The following is a 27,266-nucleotide window of genomic DNA, read 5'->3' on the forward strand; positions in this document are numbered from 1 at the left end:
TGTGTGGAATCAGAAAAGACCCCAAATAGCCAGGGGAATATTCAAAAAGAAAACCATAGCTGGGGGCATCACAATGCCAGATTTCAGGTTGTATTACAAAGCTGTGGTCATCAAGACAGTGTGGTACTGGCACAAAAACAGACACGTAGATCAATGGAACAGAATAGAGAATCCAGAAGTGGACCCTCAACTTTATGGTCAACTAATATTCGACAAAGGAGGATAGACGATCTACTGGAAAAAAGAGTCTCTTCCATAAATGGTGCTGGGAAAATTGGACATCCACATGCAGAAGAATGAAACTAGACCACTCTCTTGCACCATACACAAAGATAAACTCAAAATGGATGAAAGATCTAAATGTGAGACAAGATTCCATCAAAATCCTAGAGGAGAACATAGGCAACACCCTTTTTGAACTCAGCCACAGTAACTTCTTGCAAGATACATCCACGAAGGCAAGAGAAACAAAAGCAAAAATGAACTATTGGGACTTCATCAAGATAAGAAGCTTTTGCACAGCAAAAGAAACAGTGAACAAAACAAAAAGATAGCCTACAGAATGAGAGGAGACATTTGCAAATGACCTATCAGATAAAGGGCTAGTATCCAAGATCTATAAAGAACTTATCAAACTCAACAGCAAAGAAACAAACAATCCAATCATGAAATGGGCAAAGACATGAAGAGAAATCTCACAGAAGAAGACACAGATATGGCCAACAAGCACATGAGAAAATGCTCCGCATCCCTTGCCATCAGGGAAATACAAATCAAAACCACAGTGAGATACCACCTCACACCAGTGAGAATGGGGAAAATTAACAAGGCAGGAAACAACAAATGTTGGAGAGGATGTGGAGAAAGGGAACCCTCTTGCACTGTTGGTGGGAATGTGAACTGATGCAGCCACTCTGGAAAACTGGGTGGAGGTTCCTCAAAGAGATAAAAATAGAGCTACCCTATGACCCAGCAATTGCACTGCTGGGGATTTATCCCAAAGATACTGATGCAGTGAAATGCTGGGACACCTGCACCTTGATGTTTCTAGCAGCAATGTCCACAATAGCCAAACTGTGGAAGGAGCCTCGGTGTCCATTGAAAGATGGATAAAGAAATGTGGTTTATGTATACAATGGAATATTACTCAGCCATTAAAAATGACAAATACCCACCATTTGCTTCAACGTGGATGGAACTGGAGCGTATATGCTGAGTGAAATACGTCAATCGTAGAAGGACAAACATTATATGGTCTCATTCATTAGGGGAATATAAAGAATAGTGGAAGGGAATAAAGGGGAAAGGAGAAAAATGAGTGGGAAATATCAGAAGGGGAGACAGAACATAACGACTCCTAACTCTGGGAAACGTACAAGGGGTGGTGGAAAGGGAGGTGGGCGGGGGTTGGGGGTGACTGGGTGACGGTCACTGAGGGGGGCACTTGATGGGATGAGCACTGGGTGTTATGCTATATGTTGGCAAGTTGAACTCCATTAAAATAAAAAAGAAATATAGAAGGTGTTAGAATGCTAGCAGCTATAAAAGTAAAATAAATGGAGATATGTGTATCAAAAATAGGTCAAACTTTAGACAAAGACAAATATATGATATCAGTCACTTGTGGAATTTAAGAAACAAAACAGACGAACAAAGGGAGGAAAAAAAGAGAGACATACAAACCAGGAAACAGACACTTAACTATAGAGAAGAATCTGGTGGTGACCAGAGGGGAGATGGGTGTGGGATCGGAGAAATAGATGATGGGGATTAAGGAGAGTACTTGTGATGAGCACTGGGTGTTGTATGGGTGTTGAATCACTGTGTTGTACACCTGAAACTAATACCACACTGTGTGTTAATTCATGGAATTTAAATAAAAACATAAAAAATAAAATAAAATAAAACCATGTGAAAAAATAAATTATTTTATTTAAAAATTAAAACCATCTATACATCCAAAATACATTTGTTTTATTTATAATTTGTGACCTATTTATAGGAAAAGGTATGAAGAGATTAAAGAAGTTTCAATAAGATTGCTAAAATAAAAACAGAAACTCAAAACTATATGAAAAAGGTAGAAACAAACATATTAATTGTATAGGCTAATATGATAACCATGATTAAGAATGAAAATTTAGATTGGTGCTTTTTAGTGGGGGAAAAAAAAGGATATACCTATTTTTCTACTAAAAAGATAAAATCTCAAGCCTTTCTATTATATATTATAACTTACATTATTCTTTAATAGAAAAACATGAGTTTTTATAGGGTGCCTGGGTGGCCCAGATGGTTAAACATCGAACTCTTGATTTTGGCTTAGTTCATGATCTCAGGGTTTGAGATTTAGTCCTGTGTTGGGGGGCTCTGTGCTGGGTGCCAAGCCTGCTTAGGATCCTCTCTCTCCTTCTGCCCCTGCCACCCATGCTCTTTCTCTCTCTCTCTCTCGAGAGGGAGAAAAGAAAAACATGAATTTTTAAAGAAGAAATAACTTTGGGTACGATTATTGAAGTTAACGTATTTAAGTTGAGAAGCGATTTGATTTTTCTAACACTAGGATCCTGCCTTCTTATATCAAAGAAATATTGCATTTAGTCACTTTATTAGTTATCCTTAATTTCTTTGATATAATTTCAGGTCTCTAGCCTCCAACACTTACTGCAGGTAAAGGCAGCAGTGTCATGGAAAGTACGAGAAAGCTGAAGCACAACCTTTCCACCTCCCTTGTCATGAAAAGCAATTTACATCATAAAGATAATTTTGCAGATATGATCTCAAAAGTATTTAAAATACTTTTATAAGCATGTAGAAAAGCAGTGAAAAGATAATAGATGACATTAGTATTTATATTAGGGAAATGGAATCATACATTTGAGCACTAAAAACATTTTCCAATTTTCTATAGTCATGCTATCAAAACTTTTTTAAATACAAAAATGAGAATCAAAATTCCATACATATTCTTTAACCATTAGTGCTCATAACATATATGATAGTTAAATGTCACAGTTAAGTAACAAAAAGGCCTGTGTGAATATTGCAAACAAAACAGGTATTTTCAAAACGATAGCATTAGAAATAAATCCAATGGACCTAAATCAATACGGCTGGGATTCAGTGTATGTGCTGTGTGGTTGTGCACCATACACAGGGATGGGCTGTGTAGACTGGCATTTATGCAAATTCTGTCTCAGTACTATGACACCCTTAGCTTGCTTGTCCACTCAACTGTCCATGCATACACCCAACCACTCACTCACAGGGATTCTCTGAGAACCTATAATTTCCCCCCCATGATCTTGGATACAGGGAATACAGCAGTTTTGAGGCAAGCAAATGTTCATAATTCTCCCAAGAATAGTATTTTCTGTCTCCTAGAAGTCACCAGAGCACAATACTTTTTAGATTCTTGATTTCATTATTTAGGAAATAAGAAAATTATTAATGAGAAATCTGCTAAAACTGAAGACTGAGTTCCTTCTACTAGTCCACTAGTCTTCAATGGAGGAAGAGTAATTTTCAAAAGCTAAATTGGAGGACTGGCCTCATTGGAAAAAGGCAGAGATGCTGCATGGTGAAAAGCCACAGAGGCTCACTACATATTTCATTCCGGAAAGGAGGTTTCTGGCTATTTCTGTCTGTAGTTTACCCTAAGAATAGTGAACAGCAAGTACAGAGAGTGGTTAATTTAGTCTCTTCTCTGTCTTCCTAGCACAGGGAGGTAGGGCAGCAGAGTTCTGAGGAGCATGGGCTCTGATGTCAATTGCCTGGTTTGCATTTTGGCTCTTCCCCCAGGCCACACTGTCATATCTATCATAAGCTACTGTAAAGCATTTAGCGCACTGTCTGGCATTGTAAACTGCCACTCCTGTTATAATTATCATAAGTATGTGTTACTTTACTAGCCAAAACATGGCCTAAAGTATAAGGACTGTGATCAAAGAGATACGATGTCTGAAAAAGAGACTCTTGAACAGATGGACACAAGCAGGAGGTATACATCGGTATACAGATGTAGTATAGAGCTGTTTTCAAAAATGGTCTTACTAATTGTTTAGGTGAACAGTCTTCACAGAAACATTTAGTGTTGTCTCACCACATGCCATTGATCACTCACTCATTTATTTCAATAATTCAATAAATATTTATTAGCATCTACTCTGTGCTAGGTTCACGCTGAACTTAGGGACACAGTGATGAATAAGAGATACTCCCAGTCCTACATTCTTTCAGGCACACCTCTTAAAGGCCCTGAATCTCTATACCAAATTCTTTGAATTTTACATTTCCTTAGAATGTTCTCTATTCTCTTCTATTTTCCATGTTACCGTTTTCTTCTGTGGTTCCTCATCTGAACCACAGAACATAGAAAATAATGTGAAGTTAACTAATTACAGACAATGGATGTTTTAAAGCATCAGCACTTAATTCTCCCCCAAAATTGGTTGAGAAAGGCTAAAGATATTAAGATTTCCTGTAGGTACTAGCTTTTTCTAATACTCATAATAAAGAGAGCATACAGATAATAACTACACTAATGAAAGTATATTTATATAATAAGATATAAATAATAATAGCTACACGGGACGCCTGAGTGGCTCAGCGGTTGGGCATCTGCCTTTGGCCCAGGGCGTGATCCTGGGATCCGGGATTGAGTCCCTATAGGGCTCCCTGCACGGAACCTGCTTCTCCCTTGGCCTATGTCTCTGCCTCTCTCTCTTGCTGTATCTCTCATGAATAAATAGAAATCTTTAAAAAATAAAAAAAAATAAAAAAATAATAATAGCTACCCTTTGCTGAACATTTACACGGGATAGGATGGAGATATCTATCTATCTATCTATCTATCTATCTATCTATCTATCTATCTATCTATCTATATCTCTTATATAGGCACCAAGGGAAGTAGACAGTATTAGATCCATTTTATAATTGATGAAACTGAAGTCCAGAGAGGTTAATGAAGTCAACTATGAAGGGCGCAGAGGTGGGCTTGTCTCAAACTATATCTATCTTACTCTGAGCCTATGGTATTTTCACTGTACCTGCTATCTTCCTACTAACAATTATGAAAGTTAAACACTAATAAGTGACTGTAATCAATTCAGTCATTAACAGTTTGAGGGATAATTTTGTGCAAATATGTCAATCCAGAAGGAAACAAATACAGGTTGGCGAATGAGTGTCCACCAGGCATAAGAACAAACCTATTTTATTACTTAGATTCACGTTCACGTAGTGCCTGTCAAGTGCAGACATTGTGCTAAGTGCAGATGAGCAAAACAGATGCACAAAGAGTGAGAGAGAGATAAAGGAAATTTACTGATTTGAATATAACTTCATGGAAGGATTCTGACACATGCACACTTTAAACATAGTTATCTCTGACTTCTTGGATACAGCAAGATAGTAACTGATGGGCACAACACCCTATATCAGAATAACTCTAAGAAGAAGTTGTTGGAAACTTCTACTAATTTCAGATGTCCTGAAGCTCAAAAATATAAGCACATTCGTAAAGGCAAAGTACTGAGCCATAAGTCCTTCTGAGTCCTAGCTACAAATCTATTCAGAGGAAACTTGTTGGCACAAAGGCTGGGGTGGCAGTATTTTCTGCATACTACAATCCAAACTTCTGCTTGTGTTGCTTCCTCTAAAAGAAATTCCCTTGGTGAGGAATATAAACTATGGAAAAAGAAGGGGATATGGGTGGGTTAGGACATATGAAAGTCTAAGGGAGAGAGTACAAAAGAGAGAAGGAGTAGAGAGACTATGATAGAGGGAGAGAAAGATAATATAAGAACTAGAAGTTATATATTTATTGGTGATTTGTCTTAATCATTGAGACCAGAATATAAATATATGAATTATTTCATTTGATACTTATAATCTACAGAAACATCATTCTAACTCAACAAAAGCTTATAAAATTTTTACACTGTATTCAAATCTGTACTTTCTACCTAAAGAAGAAATACAAAAATCTTACAAATTATTCTATGAATAAAGCATTTCTTACTTAGATATTTTTCTAAGGCAAAGATCAATTAAGCTGTGTTGGTTCTGGGTTAACACAAGTTCAACTTAGGTATGCTATAGTAGTGATGACATTAGAATAAAAATAAACTTTTAGCAACACTTTTATGGAAGATGTTGAAAATATTAACACAATGAAATTCTATTGCTAGATAAACTTTTAAAATTCCACTGGAGAGGATATAATTAACTGACTTAGTCTTTGTATAGGAGACTTACGCAGAGATAATGGCTAGTTTATTTGAGCAAACTTTGTTTTATGCCCTTCCTGTATTTCAGTTTCTAAAAATATAAGAACACAACTTACAAGTACTGATTTTTACATGATATAATTTTAGTAATTTTAACTTATGGAATGAGTGTACACATATGCAAACAGGCTAACAAGTATAAACCAAATAAACAAAATAAAAATTGTGGTTATAAAGACGTGGAAAGCTCTGCATTTATTTTAAACTCTAAATAAAAGAGTATAATACCAATTTAGTTTCTATCCTAGAAAGTTCTAATTCAATGTGAAATCAAATATACACTATGGGACATAGAGTGTTCATACTAGGAGACTAGAACAAAATCAAATAACCCATAGACTAGAAATACTGGCAATAATTTGCTTAGTTTTAAGATTCGCACTTAAAAATAATCAGAGAGATGGTAAGGTCCTGCATAAAGTTTATGGGCTTTGGGATCAGCTCTGGGTATAAAAACCAGTTCTACCACTCACTGTGCAACAATAGAAAAAGTACTTTGGAGCCTCAGTGTCCTCATCAGGTAAAATGGAGCTCTTGTCTTGGAAGAGCATAATAGCATTTTATTGTAACAATGCATATGTTAGGGGTTCCTGGGTGGCTTAATTAAGCGTTCGACTTTTGGCTTCAGCTCAGGACATGATCTCATGGGTTGCGAGAGCTCTGCATCATGATCCCTGAGGAGTATGCTTGATTCGCTTCATTTGCCCTTCCCGAACTCACATGTGGACACACTCTCTCTCAAATAAATATTTGAAAAAACAAACAAACCCAACAATGTATGTTAGTCCAAGCACTTACCACTGTGATATAAGTAGATGTACTCAATAATTAATAGCTGTTATTAATAGCTTCTAAAATAAGTTCTGAAAAGGCAGAGCTATGATGTCTGTGTAAGGGCTTATAGAAAAGGCATAAAAGTTAAAAAATTATATGATTCATATTTACTTTTATCAATTAAAGCATAAAAATATATTCCACAAACACTGGAATGCATCTCCCACATGCCAAGATATGCTAAGCTTCAGTATTTTATGGCACTTATAGAAGCGTGGTGGTTCAAAAAATGTGGAACTCTGAGGCATAAAACAGGAACAACGGATATGGTTATCAGTGCTCAGGTACTGTGTGGAACATGTCTTCTTTACATAACCTAATGGTACAAAGTGACTTTATTTTTACAGTATACTATCCCTTCTTTTAAAGTAAGAAGGAAAACTTTTTAAGCAAAAGTTATTAATGAAAGTGGGATAACTGCAATTTACTGACAGGTATTTACAATGGCCTTTGCCTTTTTCAAATATAATTTGAACTCATTTCCAAGCTATCATCTTAAGTTTTCAAATTTGATTGCAAAATCTGATTGGTCTGCTCTCCAAGTTTTATTACAAAGATGTACTGAGGGGATCCTGGGTGGCTCAGCGGTTTAGAGCCTGCCTTTGGCCCAGGGCGTGATCCTGGATTCCCGGGATCAAGTCCCACGTTGGGCTCCTGCATGAAGCCGGCTTCTCCTTCTGCCTGTGTCTCTGCCTCTCTCTCTCTGTGTCTCTTGTGAATAAATAAATAATATCTTTAAACAACAACAACAACAAAGATGTACTGATATTTGTTAGTATTTTTCTTCATTTACTAGTATGCACAACTGCATCTAAACTATAACATAATGACTTATATACAACTTAGTGTCATCAGTTCAAGTTTACAGTTTGCTTGGCACATGGTGATGTTACTTTTGCAATTATTACTGTCATTAATTTATTAAACAAATGTAATAATGCCATTTTATAAGATGGCACTGTTTGAGGCTGAGGGACAGAATCAGCTATGCTGTAAGCTAACATACAGCATTTTGCCAGATTTTTATTGCCCAAAATTTGATCTAGAGAAAGCTGTCTGATCTATGGTACATCTGAAGTCATATTATATCATACCAGGAGTCTATGATGTATGCCAAGCAACTCTACTGACAGTCATGAAAGGGTGTAATTTAATGAAACAAACAAGGATAGTATGCTATCACTTTAAAAGGTCAAAAATAGCCAATTTAGGGTTGTACTTGTTTTCTTTTCTAAGGATGAACAGCAGCCACTCTTGGTTGGATTGGCTGTATTAGATTCTATTTCCTCTTTCCTGATTTGCTTTTCCATTTCTTTTTTTTCTTTTTTAAAGATTTTATTTATTTATTCATGAGAGACACACACAGAGAGAGAGAGAGGCAGAGAGAGAAGTGGGCCTTACAGGGAACCCCATGTGGGACTCGATCCCAGATTCTGGGATCACACCCTGAGCTGAAGGCAGACGCTCAACCGCTGAGCCACCCAGGTGTCCTCTGCTCTTCCATTTCTGTAAGAACATATTCTCAAGTCCCCCCCCCACCCATTTTTAAAAAGATTTTATTTATTTATTTGAGAGAGAGAAAAAGAGAGAGACAAAGAGCACGAGCAGGGGGGAGAGGGAGAAGCAGGCTCCCCACTGAGCCAGAAGCCTGACATGGGGCTCCATCTCAGGACCTAGGAATCATAACCGGAGCCAAAGGCAGAAGCTTAACCAACTGAGCCACCCAGGCGCCCCTCCCAAGTCCCTTCTTAAGAAACGGGTCATCAAAGGTAACTTTCACATTCATGAATGCTTTAAAATGGCTTTGGTTGGCCTTTACACTTGATTAGATAGTTTGGCTGTTTATAAAAATCTGGCTGGCAAATCATTTCCCAACAGAATTTTGAAAATATTATTTCACTATATTCTAGGATCCATTGTTACTGATAAAACTTTCGAGGTTGGTGTGATTCTTATTCTTTTGTAAGACTTGTGTCCCTGCCTGAAAATCTTTTAGGATCTTCTCTTCATCCCTGGAATATTAAAATATCTTAAAGTACATTGCTGTGGGTTTTGGGTCCCCACTCCATTCATTATACTAGGTATTGGGTGGGCTCTTCAATCTAAGACTCCTGGCTCTTTGGCTCTGGTAAATTCTATCACTTCTTTAGAATTTTCTTTTTATTGCCTTTGCTCTTTTCCTGGAAATTATAATATCTGATGTTAGACTCCCTGGATTGAACTGCTCTATTGCTCTTTTTCCTCAACCATTTCCCATCTTCTTGTTTTATTTTCTCAGAGATAATATAAAATGATCTTACTGCTCTCTTCTTGAATGTTTTATTTTGGAAATCACATTCTCCATTACTTTTTCAGAGTATTTTATTCTACATAATGGATCTTGATTCTCTTTGAGGATGCACAGAGGATTTTTTTTTTTTTTAGAAGTTCTTTACTACTAATATCTAGTTGCCTCTGGGGCCAGGTTATTTCCTTGGGGGGTGGGCAAAGTATTGTTTTGTTTATCCTGGTCTCTCTCTCTCTTGTCCGGGGAAGGATTTTAAATACCTGGTGATACTTAATTTTCCATCTCAATTTAAGAGGCACTAGAAGTGTGGGGAGTTTTTGCACATGGTGGGTGACTAGCAAGCTTCTCTTCCCAGTAAGTGGAAGGGATCTGGTCATTACATTTTGGAACTCTTAAATGGTAAAATATGGAGAACTCTGCAATAAGGTCCCAGGGCACATTCTTGTTGCCCAATTCCCCCCAGGCAGTCTGTCTTTGTATATGTTTATCTGAAGGGGAAACATCTGGCTGCCATTCTTTCTACTTGTGGCAGTGGGTTATTCCTTTTTATGTACTTTTAAGCACCAAGGCACACTCCTATCCTCCATGATTCTGCAAACTGCAGGACAGAACAACTCTTTCATTAGCTAAAGTTTCTTCCACATATACTTGGCTTCCTCCATCATCACTAAATATTCTATACATTTTCCAGCTTTTAGAAAGGATTTCATATACCTCATTTATTGCTGGGCCCTCTACCATTCTTTTTATATCACTTCAATGATGTCTTGAGAGACATGGGAGAGGGGATAAAGACTTGTACTAAAATATATTTAAGGTATATGTATATCTTAAATAGAAAGCAAACTGCTCACTTCAAAGTTTAATGGACTTGACTTTAAGATAATGAGACAAAATCGCTTGAAAATTATATTAATTATATGTAGGAAGAAATATATTTGAATACTATCTACTCTAGCTTCCCATGCCAAAGTCTTAGAATACTACTTATATAAAAACAGCAAACAATCATACCTACTGCATAAATGCAGGACTACCTTTGAATGACAGATTAGTTAAGAATACTCTCAAGTACAGATGTAGACAGGGTTCATTTGTAGTATATGCTTAATCAGATTAATTGTGTGGCTATAAAATACAAAAGACACAGAATTCACATGAAAAAATAGATACTAAAAGATGAAACAGAAGTGTACTCTGATTCATGGATCCAGAATCAAGTAATTCGAGCTAGAAGAAACCTCAGAGGATAATGCAGTCCAATTATTTAATTTTCAAGAAGTAAAAATAAAGACTGAGAGAGTTTCAGTGTATAGAGCCAGTACTTTGCTAACCTAAAAGAAACAACTACTCATAGTAAAAATGATCAAAGCTTAGTGGAGAATATAACAACATCATTTCATCACTAAAGAGAAGCTTTGATCAGGTACAAACTCTGGAAGAACTAAGTTAACATATATGTAACTGAAATGCCCAAATGATATTCATACTTACTCATTACCCCAGTCCAGGCGCACGGTGATATGCCGTTTAACCTCCCGCACCTGATCCTGAGTGAGGTGACCAGACAGTAGCTGCCTTCGAAGGTCAATAAGTTCATTCATCACATGGCGTAGCTTGTAGAAAAGATCTACTTTGTGTTTCTGAAAGGGCATTTTTGGTGTTGGGTGAAATGAAAAAGGGATATGGAAAGAGAATGAAAAAAGAAAGAGAAATAGTTAAACTATGAAAAGTGTTCATTTCTCTAACCTTCTAAAAAAGGCAATGTAAAGAGGAGCATATTTATGAATCTTAAAGTCCTTAGTTCCTACTGCCTAAAATTCTCTATATAATGACATCTCAAGTAATATAATTGATCTGGATCATGCAGAATACCATTTATCTCTACTCCATTCTGGAGAATTCATTTTCTAGTAAGTCAGAGTTACTAAACTTTATCAGAACAGAAAGTTAAACAGGGGCCTAGAGTTGCTTTCTCTGTCAGAAGTTCCTATGTACGTAACGTCTCTGTTTCTTTAGGAGGGATACTCAAATTGCAGAGGGCACAGGGAGAATCACTTGCCCTACTTTGAAGGAACTAAGGTTTCAATAAAGAGCTACAGTCTCTAGAGTAACATTCACACTCCAGGTTTCCAGGCCTCATCTAGTTTTAATTAGCTTTTGTAAACAATATGTGTCCCTAGTGTCACAGGTTTCTATTCTTTTCAGTTTAATAATGTGTCACCTTTATAAGAGTTAAGTGGAAACATCCTAATGAACTTAATTATGGTTATCATAGGGGTTTCAATCTTATAGGCAAAAAAATTTAAATGCCATGACAGTAGATGATTGAGGAAAAAACTCAAGACTATAGATTTAAGAACTAAAGTCTTATTTGTTCACAAGTATCATCTTGGTTTGGAAATTTTTAGATTTATGTTTCTGTTATAGAGAAGCAGGATTTTATATGATAACTAAAAGCCTTGGAATGTAAGTTATCCATAAAGAATGCTCTTTAAGGTCATATCAACCTGTACCATAAGATTAGGAAAGCCTCTATCTAGAATTTCCCCTAAAAAGATCTCTGCCAAAATAAGCTTGATTAAAGTAACTATAAATAAAATTAATAACAAAGCAAATTACAAACTAGCAGAATCAGCTAATATTCTTAGGTGGCAGTGACATTATGATTAAAATGTTCAGGACATCATGCTACTTAGAAATCATCTAATGGAGCATGAGACCTTTAAAGGTCTATCTCAGAGAGAAATTATTTTTAAGTAGAAGACCTTAGGAATCATGCACTCTAATGATATCATTTCAAATAGCATGCGGTCCTTTCTTCACTTGATCATATGAAGAAAAGTTAAGTACCTTGATGGCACACAATGCTGGCAGAAGGGCAGAACTCACAAATTCTTGCCAGTTCAAGTAACAAGGCCTAAGCAAAGTATATCATCTGGAAAATTGAGATCTTAAGGTAAGCAATAAAGGCAATGTGGTCTTTGCTTCCAGCACATGCATTTTTTTTTTTTTATAAAACAGGGTTACCTGTCTAAGTTTAAAATAGAAAGTTAAATTCCCATCAAACCATATGCAATAATCTACTGCATATACACATAAGCATTTATTCATTCACTTGGTTTACAAATGCTTATGGAGCACCTGATGAGTGCTATCACTTTATTGTGATCAGAAGTCCCTACTTTCAAAACAAACAAAGTCCCTACTTTCAGGACACCTGGGTAGCTCAGTGGTCTTCAGCAATGGTCTTCAGCTCAGGTTGTGATCCCAGGGTCCTGGGATTGAGTCCTGCATCAGGCTCCCACAGGGAGCCTGCTTCTCCCTTCTGCCATCTCTCTGCCTCTCTTTCTGTGTCTCTCATGAATAAATAAATAAATAAATAAATAATTTTTAAAAATTCCTTACTTTCATGGCTTCATTCTAGAGAGCAGAGACAGATCAGAGACAAATAAATAATGGTGGTGATATGTTCTAAAAAGAAAATTAAAGCAGAATAGGGAGATTAGGTGGCCAATGGTGGGTTGGCTGGGGGAGTAGGGGAAGATACTGCTTCAGGTAGGGTGGTCAGGGAAAGGCTTCTTTGGAAGCTAAGCTTTAAGTAGAAACCTGAATAAAATAAGGTGACAGCATTTGGGAGAACCAGGGAAGTTTATTACACTGTTTGTTAACTAACTAGAATTTAAATAAAAACTAAAAAAAAAAAAAAAACCTGGGGAAGTTTTTGAAGCATAAGAAACAGCAGGAACAATTGCCCTGATGTGGAAGTAGACGTGGCATGTACATGGAGAACATGCACCTGCAGCAAAGTCAACAAGGGGGGAGAGTGGTGATGATTGAGTAAGAGAGGCAACAGGGACCAGATTAGGCAGGGCTTTTGTGTAAGCCATGTTAAAGGGTTTGGCTTTTATTCCAAGTAAGACAGGGAGCCACTGGAGATAGGGAGCAGAAGAGTGACATGATAGGACTTATGGCTTGAAAACGTCACTCTGAGTGCTGCGTTGAGAATAAACTATGAAAAGGTAAAGAGGAAAGTAGGAGTTCCAGTCAGAAGGCTATTTATTACAACAATCCACAGGATGGCAGATGACTAGACAAGGGTAAGAATGGTAATGTAAAACTTTTAGGGCTTGGAGGTTTCTAAGTTTTGTATGTAGAGATGTTAGGATCTGCTGATGGATTAAATGTGGGATATGAACGGAGTCAAGGACTACTCCTTTTCCTGGCCTGGGGAGCATGTCTGGAGGAGGGAAACAAGGTTCAATTTGGAACATGCTGGGTTGACACTGAGATCCAACATCTGGAGGTCAGGAAAGTGAGGAGTATCTAGCAAAGGAAACTAAGAAGGAAAAATCAGTGAGATGACAGGAAAAGGAGTGTACTGAATATAGGGTTTAAAGGAGGACCCTGTCAAATGCACTGAGAGTTTAAATATAGACTGAGAGTTAGCCACTGTATCTGGCATTGTGGTGGCCACCAGTAACTACCATAAAGGCAGTGTTTAATTCAAGAGTATTGGGAGTAAAGAGAATGGGAACAGAGTACAGATAACTCTTTTGTAGAATTTTCAGTAATTGGAAGCAGAGAAATGAGGTAGTAGAACAGTATTGTGCAATCAGGAGAGGGTGTTATTAAATGAGACTATTTGTATGCTGAAGAGAATGATCTAGTAAAGAGAACAAATTTGATGATGCAGGTGTTAAGTCCTCCAAGAAGAGATGCATTCCAGGTCAGAAAGGAAGGCTCTATTTAGGCTGAATATTCTATATATTGTCACAGAGGAAAGGCAAAGAACAAGGATTTGGGAGATTTGGTGACAGGAGAACTAAATTTTTTCTCTGGGTGCCTTATTCTCAAGGAAATAAGAAGCAAGGTCATCAACTGAGAGTGAGTAGGGTGGGAGGGGGTGTTAGAGATTTGAGAATAGAGAAGATATAAAACAATTTCATAGGGAGTGGTAACACAATCTCAGCAGGTGATAGGTAGTTCAACTGTCAGATGGTTTTGAGATTTGTGAACACTAACTAAGAGTGTGGTTATGTGTGTGGTTTTTTTGGGGTTTTTTTGTTTTTTTTTATTTTTATTTATTTATGATAGTCACAGAGAGAGAGAGAGAGAGAGAGAGAGGCAGAGACACAGGCAGAGGGAGAAGCAGGCTCCATGCACCGGGAGCCCGACGTGGGATTCGATCCTGGGTCTCCAGGATCGCGCCCTGGGCCAAAGGCAGGCGCCAAACCACTGCGCCACCCAGGGATCCCTATGTGTGTGTTTTTAAGCCAAGTGTAATGATGTATATTGATACTGAAATATCATGTATGTATGTATATATGTAGTACATTTATGTATGTGTATGCATGTATATCTATGCACAAATGCACATACACAAAATATTTATGTAATATATACATGCACACATATATGATATTGATGCCAGAATATACTAATAGAGTCTTTTAAGATACTAAACATTTATTTTCTTAATCAAGAATGTAGGGATTTTTAAAAAGATTTTATTTATTTATTTATTTGAGAGAGGGAGTGAGAGAGATCACAGAGGGAGAAGGGAGAAGCAGACTTGCTGCTGAGTGGAGAGCCTAATGAGGGCTCAATCCCAGGACCCTGAGATCATGACCTGAGCCAAAGGCAGACACTTAGCTGACTGAGCCATCCAGGCTCCCCATTAATCAAGAGTTTCTAACAGACTGTACTGTCCAAAGATGACTACAATACCTCCCAAGTACTATTCTGCAAAAATGTGACCCTCACATTCCTCTAGTATGAGACGGAATTTATTTCTTCACACTTCTGAATCTGGGCAGGCCCTGAGACTACTCTGATCAATTGAACACAACAGCAGGGAATTAAAGCAAGTCCTAGAAGCAGCCCTTAACTTGTCTGGCAGCTTCAGCTTCCTGCCTCTTGGAATACATGCTCCTGAGTACATTTTCCAGCTGTCATGCTGTGAAAAGTCCAAGTTGCATGGAGAAGCCACAAGGAGACACTCCAGTAAAAGCAGTCCCAGATGTATGAGTGAGCCATCTGAGATGCTATGCCTAGCCCAGTATAACATTCAGGGGACTATAGCTCCCACCCAAATCTGACTGTAACAGAATGAGAAACCCTATGTGAAAACCATCCAACTGTGCTCACTCTATCCAGAGAAGAATTAAATATAATAAAGGGTGTTTTAAGCCACTAAGGCTTGGGGTAGTTTGTTATGTAGATAGTTGGGAAAATTGTTCAGTATTTTTTCCAAATAGAATAATCAGTTATTGCTTCTAATTATACGAAGCCAGGAATGCTAATCCTGCACTAAGAATGAAATGGAACACATAATCAGAAAGTAGAACTATTATTACAATCCATGTGGTGCTAATTTTTCTTCAGTCCAACCTAATGACCTCTTTGACCAGAAGACCTAGCATTAGAGGCTGTTCCACTAGCACTGCTCTGATGCCACACTGCACTCTTGGGTTTGCTACCAGAAAACACACACCATTCAAGGTGAGCAATCCTGAGTGACTGGTACCAGAGCAATTTACCTAGGATCACTTGACAGCACAGGACAGCTGAATGTCCCACTCAAGCTGAACAATCCTATTCTACGAAGAGTCCTGCTCCTCAGTAAGTTAAAATAACAGTACAATTAGGTTGGTGGTGAGGTTTAGCTTTCCAGTGTAATCATCCCTAGATCCTGTCAAGGCTAAAATAAAAGCAGGAAAATTAAAAAAAAAAAAAAAAAGAACAAAAAGCAAAAGAAATCTATGGCCCTTCTTAACAACACGCTCAGCCTCTCTAAAAGCTCCATAGTCTAATATTTGTCAAAAAAAAGTTGTAGAATATTTGGGAAGTATATTGAACAGTCAGTAGAAATGATACATTTAGAATAATTAAACTACTCTGCAACCACAAGCCAAGCAGAATTTGCCTCCTCATTGTGAAAGAATCCCTGGAACTCTGCAAGAAAAAATGTGAGTTTTAATACTTCTGATTTTACTTTATTTTTTAAAAAAGATTTTATTTATTCATTTGAGAGAGAGAGTATTAGTGGAGGGGAGAGGCAGACTCCCCATTGGGCAGGGAGCCAGACACTGGGCGCAATCCCAGGACCCTGAGATTATAACTCGAGCCAAAGGCAGATGTTTAACTGACTGAGCCACCCAGGCACCCCTTAATACTCCTGATTTTAGAATTATTTTTACTAAACTGATTGTAATCCAATGTGGAAAGAAAGGCTGTGCTGCAATGCTGCTTCTTACAGTTAGCAAAGGAGCAAGGCTACTAAGTGTCCATCACCAAGTATGCTAGCTTTATTCTAAAACTACAATGCACAAAGACTGGTTAACACATGCTAATGAAAGATTATAAAAATCTAATTTAAAAATTACATCAAAGTACTGCTACCCTCAAAAAGAACAATTTCCTGCCATGAGTACTAAAAACTTAAGGTGAAAACCAATTTAATGGACGTTAGACACTGCATCTAACTTAAGTTGCTCAAGTTGTTAAGAGCAGATTCCCAATCTCTCTACATTTTACTTCTTATTTTTGAACATTCTTTTATTTATATATAGGGAGATGGCTTATTTTCTCACTTTATTTCTTGAAAACAAACTAATCATAAAGAACTTGGGTTTACTCAAACTTCTGAAACTATTATAACACTGTATATTAATTATACTTGAATAAAATAAATACATTTTTTAAACTCCAGAGATGCCTGCATGGCTCAATGGTTAAGCGCCTGCCTTCAGCCCAGGGTGTGATCTTGGAGTCCCAGGATCACGTCCCACATCGGGCTCCCTGCATGCAGCCTGCATTTCTCTCTGCCTGTGACTCTGCCTCTCTGTCTCTCATGAATAAATAAATAAAATCTTAAAAATTTTTTTTAAACTCCAGTAATTTTTATTGCTGTTAAATAAAGTCTACTATCATGAAGTAACCTCTAATCCTATTCAAACTGTTTACATTATACATCAGAGCTCTAGGACTCATCCCAGTGTAATATAAAAATATCTATAATGCAGTACTTGCAAGCCCAGTGACTTTTCTGCCAAAAATATCGTTAAACTCAGGAATTTAGACTGTCATTTTAGGTTGTTCCACACATAGTTGGGCAAGGCTTGAAACTGAGTTCAAAAGAGAAATTTCTGTGAAATGAAACAGTATCTAAATCCAAGCAATTTAACAAGGATCTTCAAGCACATATTTGCAGGGAGTAAAAATACAAATGTGGGAATTCTTTTTAAATTGTTCACAAATATGGGAGTATGCCTAATACAATCTACTTGCCTTGCATACATATTTATTCCTCCACCTCTGGGGGGCCAAGATATTTTCCTCATTTCACTCTCAACCCAAACAGACCCTCCCTCACGGAATTAATGAGAACCAAAATAACACCCTTCATAACGTCAATCTTTTTTTTATAACACAAGTATTTGCAGGAGAGCTAAGACTTTAAAAATTCTTTTTACTTTAGTTTAAATAAGTTGATCATATTCTTTCCTAGAGCAGATATGAATCTTCATAAGAAGGAAGCAAAGTCAACTGAAAGGTAAAAAAAATATTAGCGATACAAAAACTGGAGACAGCAGTTGCTGCTGTCAAAGTCACACATTCACAATTCTGAACATGATGAATTTACCTGACAGTGGGATGTGGACAGCTCAGGCATTCTCAGGCTCACGGTTGCCACCCTTCTACACAAGACGGAACAAACCCTAAGAGAGCATTTAATCTGTCTCCAGGAGGTACCTACCTCTTCTTAGACAGAAACCAGTAAGAAATCAGCCCCAATCCTACTCCAAATGCTAAATATAAAAGTTGGAAAGTAGGCAACTTGTCAGAAATTAAAAGACTGAAAACGAAGCCCTGGGGACAAGGAGGGGGAATACAGCTGGGGAGGGTAAGAGGGTCAGAGTGAAATCAGTAAGAACTGGGTCTGTTATCTATACAGAAAGATTCAGGGATTGGAGGTACCAGGAACCCCTGAAGGGGTGTGTGTGTGTGTGGTAGGTCTGAAGTGTGTACCTGGGGAATGGAAACAGAAGTGGTTATAAGTCTTTTAAAAGTTTGTAAGACTCTTAACTATGGAGAACAAACTGATGGTTACCAGAGGGGAGGATGTATGGGGGGATGGGTGAACTAGGTGATGGGGATTAAGGGGTGCACTTTGTGTGATGAACACCGGGTATCGTAGGAAAGTGCTGAATCACTAAATTGTATAACTGAAACTAATATTACATGGTATGTTTATCTGAAATTTCAATAAAAACTTAAAAAACAAATAGAGTTTTCTAAAGTAAAATAATAAAATAAAGTCTATCTTTTTTCTATTAAAAAAAAAAGTCTTTAAGACCTTCAGGTCATTATCCCTAACTCTATTCTGCCAGGCTTTCTCTTTTTCCATGTGATAGTTAACTCTCTGCAGTGGTTATAACAGGGAACCATACATTGGAGGGCCCCAGATAGAGCTGATGGTGTCCAAAATAGTGAAATTAAGTAAAAAATTATATAGTAAATGATAGAATCCCTGGTGCCCTTCCCACATTGAGCTCCCAAAATGCTGCCAGCCAGGCTTATACTTTCCTAGAAAGGAGTATGCAAGGTTCCTCACTAGGAAAATTCAGCCCAGGGGAAAAGACCCAGAAATACTGATGTTGCTCTCCTTCTCCAATGAAAAGTCAGTTCCTCTTCTGATCATTCCATATTAATCTCCTCTGGCTAGTAAATACTAGTCCATTCACAGAGCTTTCTGGCCACTTTAACACTCTTAAAGATCAACAGAAAAGTATAACATATAATGAAGTAAACTTCCAACTTGAAGTAAAGAGACCAAAACAATCAGAAAAATGGAAACTGGGGAAACATACAATGCCAGAAGTAAAAGAAAATTTCAAAAAGGTAATAGTTAGTATTTTCAGATAGCATAAAGATTATAGTATATCCATGAAATAAGAAGAGGATATAACAGAAAAGGAAAAAAAAAAAGATCTAGAGCCCAAAATAACTTTTGAAAGTTCTAAGTAGGATCAATGTAATTTAAAGCAAAATTCAGTAAAAGTGATAAAATAATAAATTGAAGAATTCTGCCAGAAAATAGAACAAACAAAGTAATACAATGGAAAAATGGAGGAGAAAATACAAGAAAATTAGTGAATCTTTCCAGGATGTCCAATTCTAATAAATGAATTGTAGGAAGAGAGAATTATAGAAACAGATGGGAAAAAAACATCAAGGAACTAATATATGTCCTAGGACTGAAAGAAATGAGTTTCTAGAATGATAGAACTTACTAAGTAGTCAGCATAATCAAGGAAAAAAGATAAAACTAAGACACATTATTGTAAAACTTAAGAACACTGGGAACAAAGAGATGACCCTAGAATCTTTCATGGAAAACTTGTCAATAAAAGAATAAGGAACTAGAATGACACTGGAGTCAACAATACTAAAAGCTAAAAAATAATGAAAGAATGCTTTTGAAACTTCTGTAGTTTATTTATAACCAAGAATTTTATATCGAGCCAAACTATCAACCAATCTAAGGGTAAAGGCATTTCAAATATGCAAAATTTCAAAACAAATTCTCACATATACTTTTCTCAGTAAGCTATGCAGACAGTGATTCATCAAACTAGAAAGTAAACCAAGAATTAAGATCCCACTGATTTAACCCAGGAGACAGAGGGACCTAGGAGAGGGGCAAAGAAAATCCTAAGGCCAGATTAACTCAAGAGGTTAAAGGGTTCCAGACAAGACATCACTGAGAAAAAAAGTAAACTGGTATAATACATACAATGTTTGAATACGCTCAAAGATTTTCATTTTTGCCAGAAGGTTAAGACTTAGAAAACAGAGGAAACAAAACAAATAAAAAGAGAGACAATTATTAACTACAAAAAAACCCCAAAATTACATAAGGAAGGAAATGTAACCTTAGTTCATTATATGGCTCAGATATGAAAGCAGTCATATAGGCATAGTAGCAATTGTGTATTGATTCAACAACAACAAAATGGTAATACAACTACTTAGTAAGTATTGGAGGAGGGAAGAGTATACACGTATGGAGAAGAACATTCAGAGCTTAATTTCTCATCTTCTATACTAGGAAATCATGAAATGATACCTAAAATAGAAAAGAAATCAAGATACATATTAAAAGAAAATATTTAGATGTATGAATTATCAGAAGAAATAGCTAAAAAAACTGAATCACATGCATGTGCAATGGGAATCAGAAATGGGGAGAGACAGGGCCAAAAACCACTATTTTCATTAAAAACCCAGTTGCCTTGGGGATCCCTGGGTGGCTCAGTGGCTTAGCGCCTGCCTTTGGCCCAGGGCATGATTCTGGAGTCCTTGGATCGAGTCCCACATCAGGCTCCCTGCAAGGAACCTGCTTCTCCCTCTGCCTATATCTCTGCCTCTCTCTCTCTCTCTCTCTCTCTCTTTCTCATGAATAAATAAATAAAATCTTTAAAAAAAACTTCAGTTGCCCTTAATATATATGATTTTAAAACCCATATAAACATATCTTTGATTTTTTAAAAGATGAAATTAAATAACCTCTACCATAGAAGGTCCTCCTAACCCTCCTATACCCTCTACCCCAAGTGGCTTGCTCTGGGTCACAAACTTAAGCTATCCAATCCAGGCTTCACTGATGTTTATTACTTCACATATTAACATGAAACCAACCAAACCTAAAATAGTGCAATGATTCCCTGTCAGAATCAACAAAAAAGCGAGACCATTTATATATCTTATTCCCAGAGTGGATGAGAAAGGAAACACGTTACACAGCAGAAGAATGCCCTAGAGAAAGCTTTGTCTCTTAACTACAGCATAGTATCTGTTCATTCAGAGCTTTCACACTCCAGTGACAATACATACAGAACTGGGATGATAGCTGCCCTGCCAACCAAGCCCCTTCAGGATATGACTCACCCTGCTGCAGCAAAGAAAGGGAGAAAGCAAAAAGTGCACATTTGCATTCAGTTATCTATTTTTTTAAAGATTTTATTTATTCATTATGATAGACAGAGAGAGAGAGAGGCAGAGACACAGGCAGAGGGAGAAGCAGGCTCCATGCTGGGAGCCCGACGTGGGCCTCAATCCTGGGACTCCAGCATTGTGCCCTGGGCCAAAGGCAGGTGCTAAACCACTGAGCCACCCAGAGATCCCCCTGCATTCAGTTATCTAGAGATGCATCACAAACAGTACTTTCACACCAGGTTATAATGCCAAGGGCATTAAGGGATTGTGTTGTGCTAAATCCTACCAGTCTGCTCTAGCCCTTTTAAATGACTCTGTCTTACTTACTGAAACAAAATAGCTGGAAACTTTAAACAAAAACACAAACTTCTTCACCCTCTCACTCCACCCTTTACCGTTTTCCCTCAAGTTTATGACCATTAAAAACACTGAAATTTATCTAGACAATCTCCTGCCTTCCTACTACTGAATCTTGCTCTTGAGTTTCATGATTCTTTAACGTAGAGACAACATACCATAGTGGGTAAGAGTATTGGTTCTAGGGTCAGAATGTGTGGTCTTCTATTTCAACCTTGCCAACTATGGTGCTTTGGGGAAATTTATTAAACTCTGTGACTTTTAACAAAAACAATAAAAAGAAAGCATTTCTCTGGGGTTATTATAAGTATTAACTGTGCCTGGAACCTAGTCAGTGCTCTTTTTTTTTTTAAAGATTTTATTTATTTATCCATGACACACACACACACACACACACACACACACACACACACATAGAGAGAGAGAGAGAGAGGCAGAGACACAGGCAGAGGGAGAAGCAGGCTCCATGCAGGGAGCCTGACGTGGGACTTGATCCTGGGTCTCCAGGATCAGGCCCTGGACTGAAGGCAGCGCTAAACCTCTGAGCCACCTGGCCTGCCTGGGACTTACTTATAAAAGCAGAATTCAAAGTAAACCACTAAAATGAATATACTATGAAAACTTTGCTGATAAAATTTTAATTTTTTTTTTAAATTTTTATTTATTTATGATAATAACAGAGAGTTACAGAGAGATAGTTACAGATAGAGAGAGAGTTACAGAGAGAGATAGTTACAGAGAGATAGAGATAGTTACAGAGAGATAGTTACAGAGTTACATGATAGTTACATGATAGTTACAGAGAGAGAGAGAGGCAGAGACACAGGCAGAGGGAGAAGCAGGCTCCATGCACCGGGAGCCCGATGTGGGATTAGATCCCGGGTCTCCAGAATCGCGCCCTGGGCCAAAGGCAGGCTCCAAACCGCTGCGCCACCCAGGGATCCCAAAATTTTAATTTTTTAAATTACAGCGTAATTAACATGCAGTATTGTATTAGTTTCAAGTGTTCAATATAGTGATTTAACAATTCTATACATTTCTCAGTGCTCATCATAATAAGCATACCTTTAATCCCCAACACGTGTTTCAACTATCTCCCAACCTACCTCCCCTCTGGTAACCATCAGCTTGTTCTCTATATTAAGAGTCTGTTTGTCTCTTTTTTTCTTTGTTTGTTTGGTTTCTTAAGTTCTACCGATGAGTGAAATCATATGGTATTTGTCTTTCTCTGACTTATTATGCTTAGTGTAATACTCTCTAGATCCATCTATGTTATTGCAAATGGCAAGATTTCATTCTTTGTTGTGGCTGAGTAATATTCCGTTATACCTTTATAAATATATATTTAAATATAAATAAATATAAATATACACACAAACACACCCCACATTATCTTCATCCATTCGTCAGTGAACATTTGGGTTGCTTCCATAATCTGGCTATTGTAAATAATGCTACTATAAACACAGGGGTCCATATATCTTTTTTGAATGAGTGTTTTCATATCTTTTGATAAATACCAGTAGTGGAATTATTGGATCATATGGTATTTAATTTTTTGAAGAACCTCCATACTGTTTTCCACTGCACCAACTTATACTCTCACCAATAGTGCAGGAAGCTTCCCCTTTTTCTATATCCTTGCCAATACCTGTTATTGTCTTTTTCACTTTAGTCACTCTGACAGGTGTGAGGTGATATTTCAGTGTGACTCTGATTTGCATTTCCCTAATGATCAATGATACTAAGCATCTTTTCATGTGTCTGCTGGTCATCTGCATGTCTTCTTTGGAAAAATATTCATTCATGTCTTCTGTACATTTTTAAACAGAATTATTTAGTTTTTGGGTGTTGAGTTATAGAGGTTCTTTATATATTTTGGATATTAACCCCTTATCAGAAATCTCATTTTCAAATATTTTCTCCCACTCAGTAGGTTGTCTTTTAGTTTTTTGACTGTTTTAACTACGGGAAACCAACTGAGGGTTGCTGGAGGGAGCAGTGGGTGGGGAGATGGAGTAAGTGGGTGTGGGCATTAAGGAGGGCATGTGATGTAATGAACACTGGGTATTATATACAACTGATGAATTACTGAACTCTACATCTGAAACTAATGATACACTCACTATATGTTAACTGAATTTAAATAAAGTTTAAAAAAATTAAAGCACTAATTCAAAGAGATGTGTGCACCCTTGTGTTTATATTACAACATTTACAATAGTCAAGATATGGAAGCAACCTGAGTGTCCATGAATAGACAAATGGATAAGGGAGATAGAGTGTATACACACACACACATACACCACACACACAGGAATATTATGAAGCCATAAATATGGATGAGACCTTGCTACTGCAATAACATGAATGGACCTAGAGAGTTAGTGAAATAGGTCAGACTGAGAAAGACAAATACCATATAGTTTCACTCTATGTGGAATCTAAAAACTAAATGACTAAACAAACAAAAACGCAGAATCAGAGCTGTAAATACAGAGAACTGATGGCTGCAAGAGGGATAGGTGAAGAGGAGTGAGAGGTACAGGCTTTCAGATATGAAATGAGTAAGTTGTGGGAATAAAAAGCACAGCATAAGGAATATAGTCAATGATACTGTAATGCATTATATGGTGAAAGATGGTAGCTACCCCTGTGGTAAGCATAGCATGATGTATAGAGAAGTTGAATCACTATGTTGTACACCTAAAACTAACATTGTATGTCAATTATAATTTTAATTTTTTAATTACCAATTAAATACTTTGTACACTTTAAGTATCTTATATTTTATCAATCATACAGCTTTACCTTAATAAAGCTGTAAAACACAAGAGAACAAAAAACATAAATAGAAGTGAAATGTACACAATAATTGAAAAATTAGAAGGGGGATACTAAATCTATTCTGGTATAAGGGTCTTACATAGGGTTCTGATATGGCATACATAATTTGTACATCATTATATGCAGTATATTCTACTGTAAGGTTTTCATATAAAGTTCTTATATATTATAGATTCTAGATACTAGTCCTTTATCTGCTATGTCATTTGCAAATATCTTCTCCCATTCTGTAGGTTGCCTTTTAGTTTTATTTTTTCATAAGTTGCCTTTTAGTTTTATCGATTGTTTTTTTTGCTGTGCAGAAGGTTTTTATTTGGTGAAATCCCCAGTTTGTTTTTGCTTTTGTTTCCCTTGCCTCAGGAGATGTATCTAATAAGAAGTTGCTCTGGTCAAGGTCAAAGAGGTTGCCCTCTGTGTTCTCTAGGATTTTGATGGACTTCTGTCTTACATTTAGGTGTTTCATCCATTTTGAATTTATTTTTGTTTATAGTGCAAGAAAGTGGTCCAGTTTCATTCTGCATGTGGCTGTCCAGTTTTCCCAACACCATTTGTTGAAGAGACTGTCTTTTTTTCCATTGGATATTTCTTCCTGCTTTGTCAAAGTTGACCATTTAGTTGCAAGTCCATTTCTGGATTTTCTATTGTTCCATCAATCTATGGATCCGTTTTTGTGCCAATATCATAACATCTTAATGATTACAGCTTTGTAATACAGTTTGAACTCTGGGATTGTGATGCCTCCACTTTCCTTTGCTTTTTCAACATTACTTTGGCTATTCAGGGTCTTTTCTGGTTCCAAACAACTTCTGGGATTCCTTGTTCTAACTCTGAAAAACACTGGTGTTATTTTGATAGGGGTTACATTGAATGTGTAGATTGTTTCAGGTACTATAGATATTTTAACAGTATTTTTTTCTTCCAATCCATGAGCATGGAATGTTTTTCCAATTCTTTGTGTCTTCCTCAATTTCTCTTTCTGTTGCTATTTTATTGGTATATAGAAATGCTTTTATAACCTGTGACTGTACATTGCTTTTATAACCTGTGACTATACTGAATTTATGTATCAGGTCTAGCAATTTTTTGAAGGAGTGTTTCAGGTTTTCTACACAGAAAATCATGTTGTTTGTGAAGAGTGACAGTTTGACCTCTTCCTTGCTGAACTGGATGCCTTCTCTTTCTTTTTGTTGTCTGTTTGCTGAGGAACTTCCAGTACTATGTTGAACAACAGTGGTGATAGTGGACATCCCTGATGTTCTTGACCTTAGGGGAAAAGCTCCCAGTTTTCCCCCATTATGATATTAGCTGTGGGTCTTTCATAAATAGCCTTTATGATGTTGAACTATGTTCCTTTTTTCCATACTCTCTTGAGGAGTTTTATCAAGGAAGGATGGTGTATTTTGTCAAATGCATTTTCTACATCTACTGAGAGGATCATATGATTCTGATCCTTTCTCTTACCAATGTCATGCATTATTTTAGTTGTTTTGCAGATACTGAACCACCATGGAAGCCCACTTGATAATGATGAATAATCCTTTTAATGTACTTTGGATTCAGTTAGCTAGTATCTTGTTGAGAACTTTTGCATCCATGTTCACTGAAATCGACACCCCCAAAATAAATAATCCCATTAAGAAATGGGCAGAAGATATGAAGAGACATTTCTCCAAAGACATACAAATGGCTAACAGACACATGAAAAACTGCTAAACATCTCTGATCATCAGGGAAATATAAATCAAAAATCACAATGAGATACCACTTGACTCCTGTCATAATGGCTAAAATTAATAACTCAGATAACAACAAATGTTGACAAGGATGTGGAGAAAAGGGAACCCTTTTACACTGTTGGTGGAAATACAAACTGGTGCATTTTGCATTCCCACCAACAATCTAGAAAATATAGAAGTTCCTCAAAAAGTTAAAAATAGAACTACCTTATGACCCAGCAGTTGCACTACTATTTACCCAAAGGATACAAAAGTGCTGATTCAAAGGGTCACATGCACCCCAATGTTTATAGCAGCACTATCAACAATAGCCAAATAATGGAAAGAGCCCAAATGTCCATTGACTGATAAATGGATAAAGAAGATGTGGTGTGTGTATACACACACACTCACACACACATACACATGAGAATATTCTTCAGCCATAAAAAAGAATGTAATCTTGCCATATGCAACAACATAAATGGAAATAGAATGTATTGTGCTAAACAAAGTAAGTTGTCAGAGAAAGACAAATATAGGATTTCGTCATGCAATTTAAGACACAAAACAGATGAACATAGGGAAAGGAAAGGAAAAATAAGACAAAAATAGAGAGGGAGACTCTCTATTTTTGAGACAGAGACCATAAGAGACTCTACAGTTAAGAGAACAAACTGAAAAAAAAAAAAAAAAAAAAAAGAGAACAAACTGAGGGTTGCTGGAGGGGAGGTGGGAGGGAGGATGATCTAAATGGATGATGGGTATTAAAGAAGGTATTTGTTGGGATGAGCACCGGGTGTTATATGTAAGTGACGAATCACTAAATTCTATTCCTGAAACTAATACTACACTATATGTTAACTAATTTGAATTTAAATTGAAAAAAAAAAAAAAAAAAAGCAAGGGATGCCTGGATGGCTCAGAGGTTAA

At 37.0% G+C, this 27,266-nt stretch overlaps 1 protein-coding gene across 14 annotated transcripts in view; it reads right to left on the reverse strand.

The window, feature by feature from the left end:
- The window catches only part of DOCK3 (dedicator of cytokinesis 3), a 502,472-nt gene that overhangs the window by 196,284 nt on the left and 278,922 nt on the right, over positions 1-27,266 (reverse strand). For 13 of the 14 annotated variants that reach the window (XM_072786067.1, XM_072786064.1, XM_072786059.1 and 10 more), the window contains one exon: positions 10,906-11,054. The exons of the other annotated variant lie outside the window; for it this stretch is intronic. In XM_072786067.1, coding sequence (XP_072642168.1) covers positions 10,906-11,054 — 149 coding nt within the window. The remainder of the gene's footprint in view (positions 1-10,905; positions 11,055-27,266) is intronic. 14 annotated transcript variants of the gene reach the window in all.

This window comes from Canis lupus, chromosome 19, assembly GCF_048164855.1.
Source record: "Canis lupus baileyi chromosome 19, mCanLup2.hap1, whole genome shotgun sequence".
NCBI classification, from domain to species: domain Eukaryota; kingdom Metazoa; phylum Chordata; class Mammalia; order Carnivora; family Canidae; genus Canis; species Canis lupus.